General features: G+C 44.4%; 1 protein-coding gene across 1 annotated transcript; it reads left to right on the top strand.

Moving 5' to 3' along the window:
- The first annotated feature begins 5189 nt into the window (after positions 1 to 5189).
- On the top strand, positions 5190 to 6600 carry nog2 (noggin 2). Its single transcript, XM_078240420.1, has one exon. The coding sequence runs from the start codon at positions 5800 to 5802 to the stop codon at positions 6442 to 6444; it is 645 nt and encodes a 214-aa protein (XP_078096546.1). The 5' UTR covers positions 5190 to 5799; the 3' UTR covers positions 6445 to 6600.
- The last annotated feature ends 6532 nt before the right edge of the window (positions 6601 to 13132 follow it).

Below are 13132 nucleotides of genomic sequence, written 5' to 3'. Positions count from 1 at the left end.
ACACTATCTCATCAAACACTCCCAAGACAGGTACAACATGGGTTAGGTACGGAGTAAAGCTCCCACTATACTGTCTCGGGAAACACACTCAAGACAGGTACATGAGTTAGATACAGAATAAAGCTTCCTCGACACTATCTCAGCAAAATTTCCAAGACAGGTACAACATGGGGTTAGACATGGAGTAAAGCTCCATATACAGTGCTGTCTCGTTAAACACTTCCAAGACAGGTACAATATGGGTTAGAAATGGAGTAAAGCTCCCTTTAAGTCAGGGCTGTTAAACATATGGTCTCCCAGCCATTTCCCTTTCGAAGCTGACTGGCTAATGTGAATATATCCCGATTGCTCCTGCAACCATAAAAACAGAAGGCTCAGACTGGATAAAGCTGGCTTTTCTTGTGGCCTGACTTTCCAACCACTCCTTTGTCACAGGACCTCAGCTCTGCTTTTAAATAATATAATTAGTTAAATCTGACATTAAAAGGTGGAACAGTGAAATGAAAAAGGAGGAAAGAGGTTGTGGCCGAGAAATGCAGCTTCATCTGGCAAAGGAGAAAAGTAGGAAAGTTGAAAGATGAACAGCTTGTGAGTGAATGGATTGGAATAGGATAGCAAACTCCCTCTCTGAGACCAAATTCAGGAACCATTTACACAATGAGATCAAAGCCAGGGATCACTGGTACTCTGAAACAAAATCCATGGGCCATTTACACCCAAAGAACAAATCCAAGGACCACTTTAGAAATGTGCCCTTTAGCTTATCTTGTCTATCCTTATTCTTCATACAAAAATGTACCACTTCACATTTCTCTGCATTAAATTTCAGCTGCCAAATGTCAATTCCATCAGCCTATCTATAACCTGTTGCAGTTTATCTGTATCCTCCTCAAATTCACAATGCTTCCAAGATGTATGTCATATGAAAGTTTTGAAATTGTGCCCTGTACATTCAAGTCCATATTAGTAATATATTAAGAAAAGCAGTGTTCCTGGGGAACCTTATTATGTACTTTCCTCCAGTCGAAAAAGCAACCATTTACACTATTCTCTATTTCCTATCACTCAGCCAACTTCATATCCGTCTTGTCACAGACCCTTATATTCCTTGGACCTCAACTTTGCTGGCAGCTCTACTTAGTAGTATTTTATCATTGACTTTTAGAAGTCCATGTACACCACACCAACAGCATTACCCTCATCAAACCACTCTGTTAGCTTATCAAAAACTAAATTAAGTTAGTTAAACATGATTTTCCCTTAACCAATCAATGTTTGCTTTCCTTAGTTAATCCATACTTGTGCAAATGACTTAATTTTGTCCCAGATTATTGTTTGCAGGAGCTTTCCCACCATCACAGTTAAACTGACTGGCCTGTAGCTGCTGGGTTTATCCTTACAGCATTTTTGAACAAAAATATAACGTTTGCAATTTTCCAGTCCTCTAGCACCACCCATGTGTTTAAGGAGGATTGAAAGATTATGGCCAGTGCCTCTTCACTTTCTGCCCTAACCTCTCTCAGTATTCTTGGATGCATCCTATTCACTCCTGATGACTTCTCAACTTCAAGTTCATCCTTTCTGATACCTCCTCTTTGTCAATTTTTAGTATCTCAACTACCTCCTCTTTCACTATAACTTTGACAGCATCTTCTTCTTTGGCATAAACAGTTGTATGGAATTCATTTAGTGCCTCTGCCATGCCCTTGCCTCTTTGCATAATTTCCTTTTTGGTCCCTAATCAGCCTTACCGCTCCTAGTATCACCTTTTTACTATTTATATGCCTTTTGAAGACTTTTGGATTCCCTTTTGTGTTAGCTGCCAGTATCTTCTCATACTATCTTTGTCTCTCTTCACCCTTTTTTCGTTTCCCTCTGAACTTTCTATATTCAGCCTGATTTTAACCTGTATTATCTGTCATATTCAACCTTTTTTCTGCTTCATCTTACTCTCTTTTGCATTTTTTTGTCATCCAAAGGGCTCTGGCCCTACATTTTCCCTTTTGGAAGTTTACTTTGTCTGTCCCTTACCATTTCCTTTTCAAAGGAGGCCCATTGTTTCATTATAATTTTGACTGCAATCTTTGATTACAATTTACTTGGAACAGATCAATTTTCACCCCTTTGAAATTAGCTGTCCCCAGTTAATTATTTTTACTCTGTATTGCTTTCCTTAGCTAATCTAAATCTAAAGAACTTATGATCACTTCCCTCAATATTCCCCAACTGAACTTGATCCAATCAAACCATTTCAGTCCCTAGAAATGGAATCCAACCTTTCTCACCAGAAATGCAGTGATCAAGAAAATCCTCCTGAACACACTTTAGAAATTCATTCCCATTTTTGTCCTTCACACTGTGTTATTTTCCCATTCAATATTGGGATAATTTAAGTCCCAAATTCTAATAATGGTTATTGCACCTCTCTGCAATTTCTCTACAAACTTGCTCTTCTGTATCTGGCTCCTCAGTTAGTGTCTTATAGAATACACTTAATAGTGTAGTGGTGTAATATTTCTTAACTCTACCAAATAGATTCTATCCTTGACATCACTAGGACTTCTTTTCTCCCAAGCATTGTAATAGTTAATCAATACTGCCAATTCTCTTCCTTTCTTTCTTTCCATATCTTTCCTGAATACCTTGTATCCAGGAATATTTAGTATTCTCTCCTGCCCCTCTTTGATCTAGGTCTCCAGTATCGGTACAACATCATATTCCCAAGCTGCTATTTGCACCTGCGGTTCACAAAACTTATTTACTAGTCTTTGCGCATTTATGCACATACACTATAAACCCAATTTAGACCTTTCTTTCCAACTCACTTAATATCTTATTATTTCTTATTCTAGTGTTATCTGCCTCTCCCAATTCTTTATGTACCTTGTTTTTCCTTTTGAATTCTTCTTCCTGGACCTCATTCACCTTCCCAACAGCTAACAAACCTCCCTGTGAGGATATTGGTCCTGACTCTATTGAGATGCAGTCTGTACAGGTCCATCTTCCCCAAAAAAGGTCTGAATGTCCCAGGAATCTAAAACCCTCCCTCCTTAAGGGGGAAAGAGCTGGTGTAACACGTCATGCTGGAGTCATGCCTGAAATGACTGTTTGTTCTCCTAACTATAGAATCCACTATCACTATTGCTTTTCCAATCTTCCTCCTGACTGTCCTGAACTGCTGTGCCAACTATGGTGCCATGGACTTGGCTCTGGTCAAGATAAACCATTGCCTTCACCGATATTCAAATCTGAATACTGGTTGGAGAGTTACACTCAGGGGACTCCTGCACTACCTGCCTTGCCCTTTTTAACTGTCTGACAGTCACTCATTCCCTCCCTGCCTATATACTCTTGAGCTGTGGAATATTCACTTCCACGACCTGATATTCATTGAAGTCTCAGACTCCAGATGCATTGCAGTGATGCCAGCTGCAGCTACAGCTTTGAAACCTGGAGCTTGAGCTTCTCCAGCTGATGCCACTTCTTGCACATGTGATTGTCAAAGACATGAGAAGTATCCTGGAGTTCCCACATGGAACAGTATACACACTTCATGGGACTGAGGTGTCCTACCATACCTCCATTTATTAGACTGACTAAAATTAACATAAATAATCAAAGACATTAATTACGATATTAGCTCTGTTGGGCAGCTGCCCATTTCTCACTCTTTAGGCACTTGCTGCTGATGTCAGCAGTGACAGTGTAGTTCTGAACTTGCCGTCCTGGTGGGGAGGAGCAGGTGGCCACTGCCAGGAGTAGGGAAGCCAGCAGATTGGAGAGCAGGGTCGAGAACAGGAGTCCCCTTAAGGTGGATCTGGGTGAAGGTGTGGGCCTGGTGTCTGGGAACTGCAAGATGCGGGTGTGGAATTTTTGAGAAGAGAAACTATGAGCTTTGAGGTTAGGGATCGGGGAAGCAGATTTGAGTTGCGACACGGTGAGGGTTTCGGGGTCTGAGAGCAAGCAGAGTGGGTTTGTAATGCTCCTGTTCCCACTCTGTGTGTCTGGGAGACAGCAGGGTGCAGATTTGAGGATTTGGGAGCCAGGAGGATGCAAGTTTGAAAGTTTGGGGGCTAGGAGGGTGCTGTTGAAGCTTTTGGAGCTGGGAGGCTGTTTTGGGAGCTGGGATGTATGTTAGGGGTTTGGGAGTGGGAGAATGGGGCCGTGGGCTTTGGGAGCCAGGAGAGTGCATGTTTGGAGCTGGGAATATGCTTGTTTGGAGATTTGGGAACTGGAGGATGGGTGTGGGCTTGAGGGTGAAGATGTTGGGAGGAAGCAGAGTTGAGCAGGTGCTGGTTTGGGGGCTTAGGAGGCAGGAGGGTGTGGGTTTTAATGTTGGGGAGCCAGGAAGATGCGGGTTTGAGGGTTTAGGAGTCAGGAAGGTATAGGTTTGGGGTTTAGGAGTCGGGAGGGTGCGTGTTTGGGGGTTTAGGAGTCAGGAGGATGGGGTTTGGGGTTTAGGAGTTGGGAGGATGCGGGTTTGGGGTTTAAGGAGTGGGGAGGGTGTAGGTTTGGGGTTTAAGGAGTCAGGAGGATGCGGGTTTGGAGTTGGGGAGTGAGTAGGGTTCGGGTTTGGGGTTTAGGAGTGGTGAGGATGTGAGTTTGGGGTTTAGGAGTCAGGAGGGTGCAGGTTTGGGGTTTAGGACTCAGGCGGGTGCGGGTTTGGGGTTTAGGAGTGAGGGGGGTGCGGGTTTGGGGTTTAGGAGTGGGGAGGGTGCGGGTTTGGGGTTTAGGAGTGGGGAGGGTGCGGGTTTGGGGTTTAGGAGTGGGGAGGGTGCGGGTTTGGGGTTTAGAAGTGGGGAGAATATGGGTTTGGGATTTAGGACTTGGGAGGGTGCAGATTTGGGGTTTAAGACTCGGGAGGGTGCAGATTTGGGGGTTTTGATGTCGGGAGGGTCCGGGTTTGAGTGTGGGGGAGTCAGGCGGGTGCGGGTTTGGGGTTTAGGAGTGGGGAGGATGCGGGTTTGGGGGTGGGGAGTGAGGAGGTTGCGGGTTTGGGGTTTCAGGAGTCTGGAAGATGCGGATTAAGCAGTTTGAAGGCTGTGGCGGGTGGGAGCAGGCGGAGGGCGGGGGAAGGTGTCAATCAGGAGCGAGGAGCCGGCCCCGGGAATTCTCCGGGACAGGGATATTTAACCTGGAGCCTGAGCCTCGACATCAGTGCCGGAGCAGCAGGAGGTAGGACAGAGTCAGCGCCACACCGGGACTAGCACCGGGATCGACACCAGGCTCTACACCGGGATCAGCACCGGGATCAAATTCGGGATCAGCACCGGGAGTGACACCAGGATCAATACCGGGATCAGCCCGGGATCGCCGCTGACAGTCCCCCGGGCAAACGGGCAACACGCCGGCTCAGCCCCGGAGTGGAGCCCCCGGAGCCGGCCCCGGACCGGGCTGGGTGTCTCTCCCGGAGCCGCCCCGCTCTCTCCCGGGCTCCGGCTCCTGTCATCCCGTCTAGACAACTTGTGGCAGCGAGTCCTGCCGTTGCCATGGCGACTGGCAGCAACCCGACGTGAATTTTGGGGTAAAGAAGCTGGAAAAAGGGGGGCAGCTTTCTGGAGCTTTTCACTTTTCTGGAGGTGGATTCGGTGTTGAAAGCCAAGAGGGGAAAGGAGGCGAGTGAGAGAGAGAGAGAGACTGCGAGAGACATCAGCTTAATCCGGCAGCAAAGTTAAACCTCAGCACGTCCTGTACGTGCCCGTCATTCAAAGCCCAGTGTGTTCTATTAAAAGTATCAGTCTGCTCGCTTTGCTGCCTATTTATAAACCTCTGGGCTCGGCGAACTGGCCCGTTTAAAACATGGAGCTGCCACAGTATATGTTAAGCTGTTTCTGCATGCTGCTACTGCAGCACGGACTCTGCCAGCCTTATCTACACCTCCGGCCCGTCCCCAGTGACAGTTTGCCCGTGGTGGACATTATCGAACACCCGGACCCAGACAACGACCCCAAGGACAACGATCTGGACGAACGGACTTTGCGGAAGAAGCTCGGCAGTCACTTCGATCCCAACTTCATGTCCATCACTCTGCCCCAACTGGACGATTCTCCGTCCCGGGACCCGAATTCCAGGTTCAAACCCTTGGGCGCCATGCCCAACGACATCAAGAGGTTGGATTTGTCTGAGACCCCTTATGGCAGGAAAATGAAGTTGGGCAAAAAGGCCAGGAGGAAGTTTCAGCAATGGCTTTGGTCCTACACATACTGTCCGGTGATGTACACTTGGAAGGACCTGGGAGGCCGTTTCTGGCCTCGGTTTGTTAAAGAAGGGAACTGTTACAACGAGAGGTCCTGTTCATTCCCCGAAGGGATGCTGTGTAAACCTGTCAAATCTATCAGCAAGACTTTCTTAAGGTGGTATTGCCAAGGATGGTCAAAGCCTAAGTACTGCACGTGGATACCTGTCCAATACCCAGTCATTTCCGAGTGCAAGTGTTCCTGTTAAAGGGAGAAGTGTTCTCATGCAGACTGGGTGAATCCTATATACAGATGGTCTATAGTATAACAGCGCCCTATAGTGAAATCTATTTTTATATATCCATTCTAAAGAAGCGCCAGCTTTGTATCTATATAACACAATGAGATTTAAAGTTGCAGAAAATCATGGATTTTTGGGGGGTTGGGGGTGGGTGGGTGGGGGGGGGGGGGTGGTGGGGGGAGAACTAACGGACCACAATGAAGCTCAACTCAGAGGAAAGGGATATTCGTACTTCACACTGCGGGCCCCGACCGCTGACTTTGAGAATTATCAGGAGCTCCGAACAAGTCTAGCCTGGGTTTCCATTCACTGAATCCTAATAACTGCCTTTACTGCCATGTGCCTAGATATTTTTTGTAAAATAATAATAATGATTATAAAAAGTTGAGGTGAAGATATTACAGAGTGAAATCTCAGCTTTCCAATACATTATAGGAGTGTAGAAGAGTAAAAATCTTGTGTCCAATTATTTATTACTTTAACGTTTGTTGATATAAAGTAGATGATATCGTGACATTTGGAGATGTTTACTTGAATATTCTTTCTAAAAAAACATATCAATGTAAATATAATGGTTCAATGTTTTTAGCAATAAAATCTCATCTTTAAAACAAAAGGTTTTGCAAATCTGAAAGCATTCAGAGCCTTGGCTTTTTTGGGTGCGGGAGAGTGACTCCGCTACAATAGAAACACCCTTCAGTCCTATCCAGGGCTATCTAAACGGAGAGAGCCCTTAATCATTCCAATAACTTAGAGCTGCCTTTCAAATGTCCCGTTCCCTGCACCCAGCAAACTCATTCACAGGCTGTTCTGTCGGGAATGTGTATACGTGAAGCGACTGCGTATCCCCTCAATTTACTAAATATTATCACAGGTACAAGCAGCATTCTGTTACAAACGGGTGCTTAAATTCCAGTCACGAGAGATATGTGTCCCTTCCGATATTCAGTCTATATAATCGCATGTCGTAGTTGGTCTAAACGCTGCCGAGGGAACTACCATCAGTTGCAATATACAAGGCAGAGAGATCTGTGTCACCCAAGATAACAGTATCGCTTCGCCAAGTCAGAATCTGGTTGTACAAACGTTTGGTTTAAAATTTGGGAATGAATAAAATAATTGCAGTGCTGATACTGGAAGGGCCAACTTTGGGGGCAGGTATGCGGACATCCCCACATAAACAGGTGAAAAAACCATCAAGAGTACTAAAAAACAAACACATCAAAAAGATGTTTTTAATTTGGAATGTGTCCAGCAGGATTGGGGACACGTTGTCTGGGCATCTGAGTGGGTTACCCCTCCCCCTCACACACAAACACAGATATTTATACAGCGATGCAGACTTGTCTCGGAGTTACTCGCTAAGAAATGTGGTGAAACTTTACAGGCCGCTTTCTCTGGAGTAAATGGATAAAGATTGGAAAACTGCACGGAATGGGAATAGGCAGTTGATAGGAGCACTTTCCCCTGTCTGCTCCCTCGGCGTTTTTCCAATCTCCTGCAAGCCCAAACACTGTAGCTGTTTATAAGCGGTGCTCACCAAAAGATTTTTACGCGGCTGGGCTGTGTTTTCTGAGGTGCCGCTTCGTGACTTGTTGCTCTGACTGGAACTCATTCTGCGAATAATTTCGTCGCATTGCTAATTTGAAGTGTATGTTCAGAGTGAGGTTAGACCTGATCCTGATTACAGCATTCACTCGCTGCTTTTTCATATATCTAAATGCCATTATTTATTAAAGAAAACTTTTTTTTGGGACGCCAAGGCGCGCTGCCAGTTACTGCAGAGAGAATCCTCATACAGGTTTTTTTTTCTTTCTGAGGGAGAGTCTAGTGACGCCTGGTATTTCTGGGACTGTGAAAGGCTCTCTGATGTATCACGGCGTTGCAAAGCCCCTAGCTTGATCCCTGTGTGCAGTTGGATTGAGAGTCTCAGGCTGGGCTACGAGCAGATGCTGTCGGCTGACTCATAGGCGCCGCTCAGCCGCCCCCTCTCGACAGCTCGGAATGTAGCACTAAGACCCTACACACACACAGAAAATCTATTAACCCTCTCCACACCTTCCTCAGTCAGCCCTTCTCTCGTTGATATCCCGGGGGCTATCTCACGGAGGGGGGTTACTTTCCTCACTGTTAATAAATGTTTGTTTTAGTTGTTCCTTCACTCGAGCGTTTCCTGTTAACTACATCTGCCTGACTTTGTGTAGACCCGGGAATTTTATCAAATGTCAAAGGCATGGCCGGCGCCTCTACAATTCTGGAAAATTGAACGGGCCAATTTTTATTTTTGTTTTGTTTGTAGTCTGGTTATCTGATGTGACATCTCGGAGACGCTTGCGGCGGAATGATTAACATTCTCTTTTCTATGTGAAACAGAAAATTGAAGTTTAGTCAAAACAGCAAGGCTGACAGGAATCATCTACAATATTATAAGCTTCAATACTTTCTGTATATTGATTGGCGGAAATGTGCAGATAGCTGAGGGGATCAGCCAGTTCCAGTGGCGACTGGCTTAGACCTTCAGCCGTGTAACACCCTACTGAAAAGCAGCTTCCTATAAAGACCGAATGGCTTTTTGGCTAGACCTTTCGAACCCTGCGAAGTAACGATATGAAGTGAGTTTGACCCAGTCTTAACCCATTTCCTCGTGGGCATGGTGCCATCGTGCAATATTTTCCCTAAATTAGGACTAAACTGATACTTTTGTTCAGAGAGGCTACAGGAGGGCTAGAAAATGAAGAAATAAATCACATTGGTGTAGTGGAGTGGGTGTGGGGGCATTGAAGGGCTCTTTCTGAGGTTCAGTATATTGTTCCACCAGTGTAAATGGAACTTTACTCTGTACCTAACGGTAACCTGTGCTCTACTTGCCCTGGGTGTGTTTAATGGGACAGTGTAGAGAGAGTTTTACTCTATATCTAAACTGTGCTATATCTGCCCGAGCAGTGTTTGATGTGACATTGTAGAAGAAGCTTTGCTCTGTATTTAACCTGCACTGTATCTAAAATCATAGAATCATACAGTGCAGAAGAGGCCCTTCGGCCCATCGAGTCTGCACTGACATGCAAGAAACACCTGACCTCCCACCTAATTCCATCTACCAGCACTTGGCCCGGAGCCTTGAATGTTATGACGTATCAAGTGCTCATCCAGGTACTTTTTAAAGGATGTGAGGCAACCCGCCTCTACCATCTTCCCATGCAGTGCATTTCAGACCATCACCACCCTCTGGGTAAAAAGGCTTTTCCTCACATCCCTCTAAACCCCCTGCCCCTCACCCTGAACCTGTGTCTCCTTGTGACTGACCCTTCAATAAGGGAAACAACTGCCACTTATCCACTCTGCCCATGTCCCTCATAATCTTGTTCACCTTGATCAGGTTGCCCCTCAGTCTTCTCTGCTCCAACAAAAACAACCCAAACCTACCCAACCTAGCTTCATAAATTAAATGTTCCATCCCAGGCAGTATCCTGGTGAATCTCTTCTGCACCCCCTCCAGTGCAATCACATCCTTCCTATAATGTAGTAACCAGAACTGCACACAGTACTCTAGCTGTGGCTTCACCAAAGTTCTATACAACTCCAACATGATTCCCCTGCTTTTGTAATCTATGCCTCGATTGATAAGGCAAGTGTTCCATATGCCTTCTTCACCAGCCTCCTAACATGCCCTTTTGCCTAGAAGTCTGCCCTGGGAGTGTTTGATGTGACATTGTAGAGGAAGCTTTACTCTATTTCTAACTTGTGTTCTATATGCCATTATGTTCTTTGATGGGACAGTGTAGAATGAACTTTACTTTGTAGCTAAACTGTCTTTACCCGTCCTGGGAGTGTTTGATGTAGACAGTGTAGAGGGAGCTTTACTCTATAGCTAACCTGTGTTGTATCTGCCCTGGGAGTGTTTGATGGGACAGTGTAGAATGAACTTTACTTTGTGACTAAACAATACTCTACCTGTCCTGGGAATGTTTGATGCAGACAGTGGAGAGGGAACTTTACTCTGTATCTAACCCATGTTATATCTGTCCTGAGAGTGTTTGATGGAATAGAAATGAAAATTGCTTTATTCTCCTGTATTATAATCCCTCACCCCAAATGACACACAATTCCAGGCATCTGGCAGCTTTTATTGAATGAGAAACAATGATTTCACTAATAATAAGTAAAATAATGATGGCTATTGTTGTAATATGTGTTTGCTGGCAATAATAACTGACCAATCCTGTATTCTCCTTCATTAAACTTTTTGCCCTTACATCCGGTGATGGTACAGTTTTTTTCAGTATTCAAAAATAAGCAGTCATCTGGATTAATGGGAACATTTTAACAGGAACACTGGGAGTTGGTATTCTGATTTTGCATGCAGTATTGTCAATAATTGCTGTAAACTCACATTACTGACTCTGCATAAGGACGAGGTGTACTAGATTGGAAGTCTGCACCTGACCCACACAGACTCGAAAAGGTGCTGGATTCTGCCCCTGCTCTGGGTGGACTCTGCAGTGGGTGTCTGCAGGAACTTTCAATACCCCTAGCCACTGATAGGGAGACAAACTAAGATAACAACTGTTTGCTATCCTCAGCTCATTAGAGGTGGTTTACAAATTCAAAATGTAACTCCATGAACATTTTCACAATGGAATTACCACTGACAGACACAACCTCTTCAAAAAGTTACTGACACAACATGCAGACCAGAGCTGAAATCTGGGACTGTCCAGCTATGTTTGCTTAGCATTCAGTAAGTATCAGGGGAACTTTTATTCCATAATATTCTGGGCATTGAATGGCAAATACAAACCTCTGTTAAGACAATTCCTGCTAACATAAATAATTCTGTCTAAAAGATTAATACTGAACCCCCAAATGTGCTCTCAATCTGCACCTACTGTGGCCCCGAGTGAAGGTAAAATCTGTTTAGCTGTTTCATTCAAGTTCAGTCAATCTTTGTCTTTACTTTGTTGATAGATCCCAGGGTTCTTGATCACATGCACACTCTTCCATATAAACTGTACTTCTATCTTGCCGACAATCTGCCAAAATACATTAAGTTCAAAGCAGTAATAATGTAAAGCAGCTTAAATGCTGGAAACTGTTCCTCTGTAGTTCAAAGTCAGGAAGAATAAGCTGCCTCCTAGCTCAGTGTGGCATTGAGGCCTACTGACCAGAGTCCAAGCTTGGATTTTTGATCTTGGTTGTTTTAGGCAATCTGAGCCAAGGATACCCGTATTAATGGGCTCAAGCAGTCCTCTTGTAAGGAGGGTAGAATCAGACAGGATTTCTGCTCCTGCTCCTGCTCACTAATGTGTGAGTTTCATTTGGTAGAACTGGTGTGTCTACATCAGAGTGAGAATAAAATGTCTGTGATGCCCACCTTAGTAAAACAGTGCCTTGTTAAGGATCACATATGGGTACTCTGATAATAGAACTGTACTGCAGTGAAAGTTGGTACCTGAGGAGAAGAGGGAAAACAATTGGAGCAAGAAAAATATAATGCCAATATTGATCAGTGCTTGGAAACGGGGAGGAACTGAGAATAATTCAAATTAAAAGCAGGACAACATACCTTTTAATAAGTTGTCAATGGGCTGAATGGCCTCCTTCGGTGCTGTAATAAGTCTATGACTATATGTCTGCTGTAATGTAAGGATTTAAGAAATCTTCAGAATGGGAATAAATTGGAGGTGATTTAGACCATTGGAATGCTTTATAATGGGAAGTCATTTGATCCATTGGAATTATAATAAATGGGAAATGGATTGAGCTGCAGTCTAGCCCTGGAGTAATGGATAAGTGTGCAATAATTTCTCAGTTACAATGCATGGATTGCTGAGATATTGACTGTAACCTAACACATGCAAATTGACTGTTAGCTGCTTCCAATGATGTTGACAGAGCCAGAGTGAATACTGTACTGCCATGCATGTAATGCCACTAGCCACTGGGTGACATTTCTAAGGAAAGAGGGCAGTTGCCAGGGTAGTCAGCCCTTTTAAGTAATTTGAATTTGTATATTAGTGTGTTCTACCTGACAATTAAAAAAAAGTCGGCTGAGGAATTGTCACACAGCAGCTTATGCAGAGTACAAGAACTACAATCCCACCCCTACATCAGTCTGCTTCCTGCTGCCAAATATTTGGTTTCTATAATATCAGCAGCTGTATACTATCTGCATGGTATCAAGATTGTACTGCAGATAGTATCACATCACCACTGCATTAATGTAAGGAGTTTGGTCTATTGGAACTCTACATGTTGAGAATGAATGAGAAATACAGTTCCAATTCATTGTAAATATTTTATTAGCAAAGGTGAGAGTGCACACATTTGGAGGTAGCTTTGACTTGAATTGGAAATTGTTTGGGAGTTAGAAGGCAGAGAATGGACATAAAGGCTCTGTACTCTGGTGGATGTTGAGCAAGTTGGGCCTGTATTCATTGGAGTTTAGAAGAATGAGCAGTGAACTTATTGAAACATTTAAGGTTCTGAAGTGGTTTGACAGGGTAGATGCTGGGAGAATGATTTCACTCTTGTGGGGGAATCTAGGACTAGGGGGCACAGTTTAAAGATAAGGAGTTTCTATATAAGATGGAGATGAGGAGAAATCTCTTCTCCCAAAGGGTTGGTAGAACTTACATAGAAACATGCATAGAAAATA

Source organism: Mustelus asterias, chromosome 23 (assembly GCF_964213995.1).
Source record: "Mustelus asterias chromosome 23, sMusAst1.hap1.1, whole genome shotgun sequence".
Classification (NCBI taxonomy): domain Eukaryota; kingdom Metazoa; phylum Chordata; class Chondrichthyes; order Carcharhiniformes; family Triakidae; genus Mustelus; species Mustelus asterias.
This window is presented reverse-complemented; position numbering and strand designations above follow the sequence as displayed.

Bases quoted from the DNA above. Each gene is read 5' to 3' on its own strand.
- nog2 (XM_078240420.1), top strand. From the start codon at position 5,800: ATGGAGCTGCCACAGTATATGTTAAGCTGTTTCTGCATGCTGCTACTG.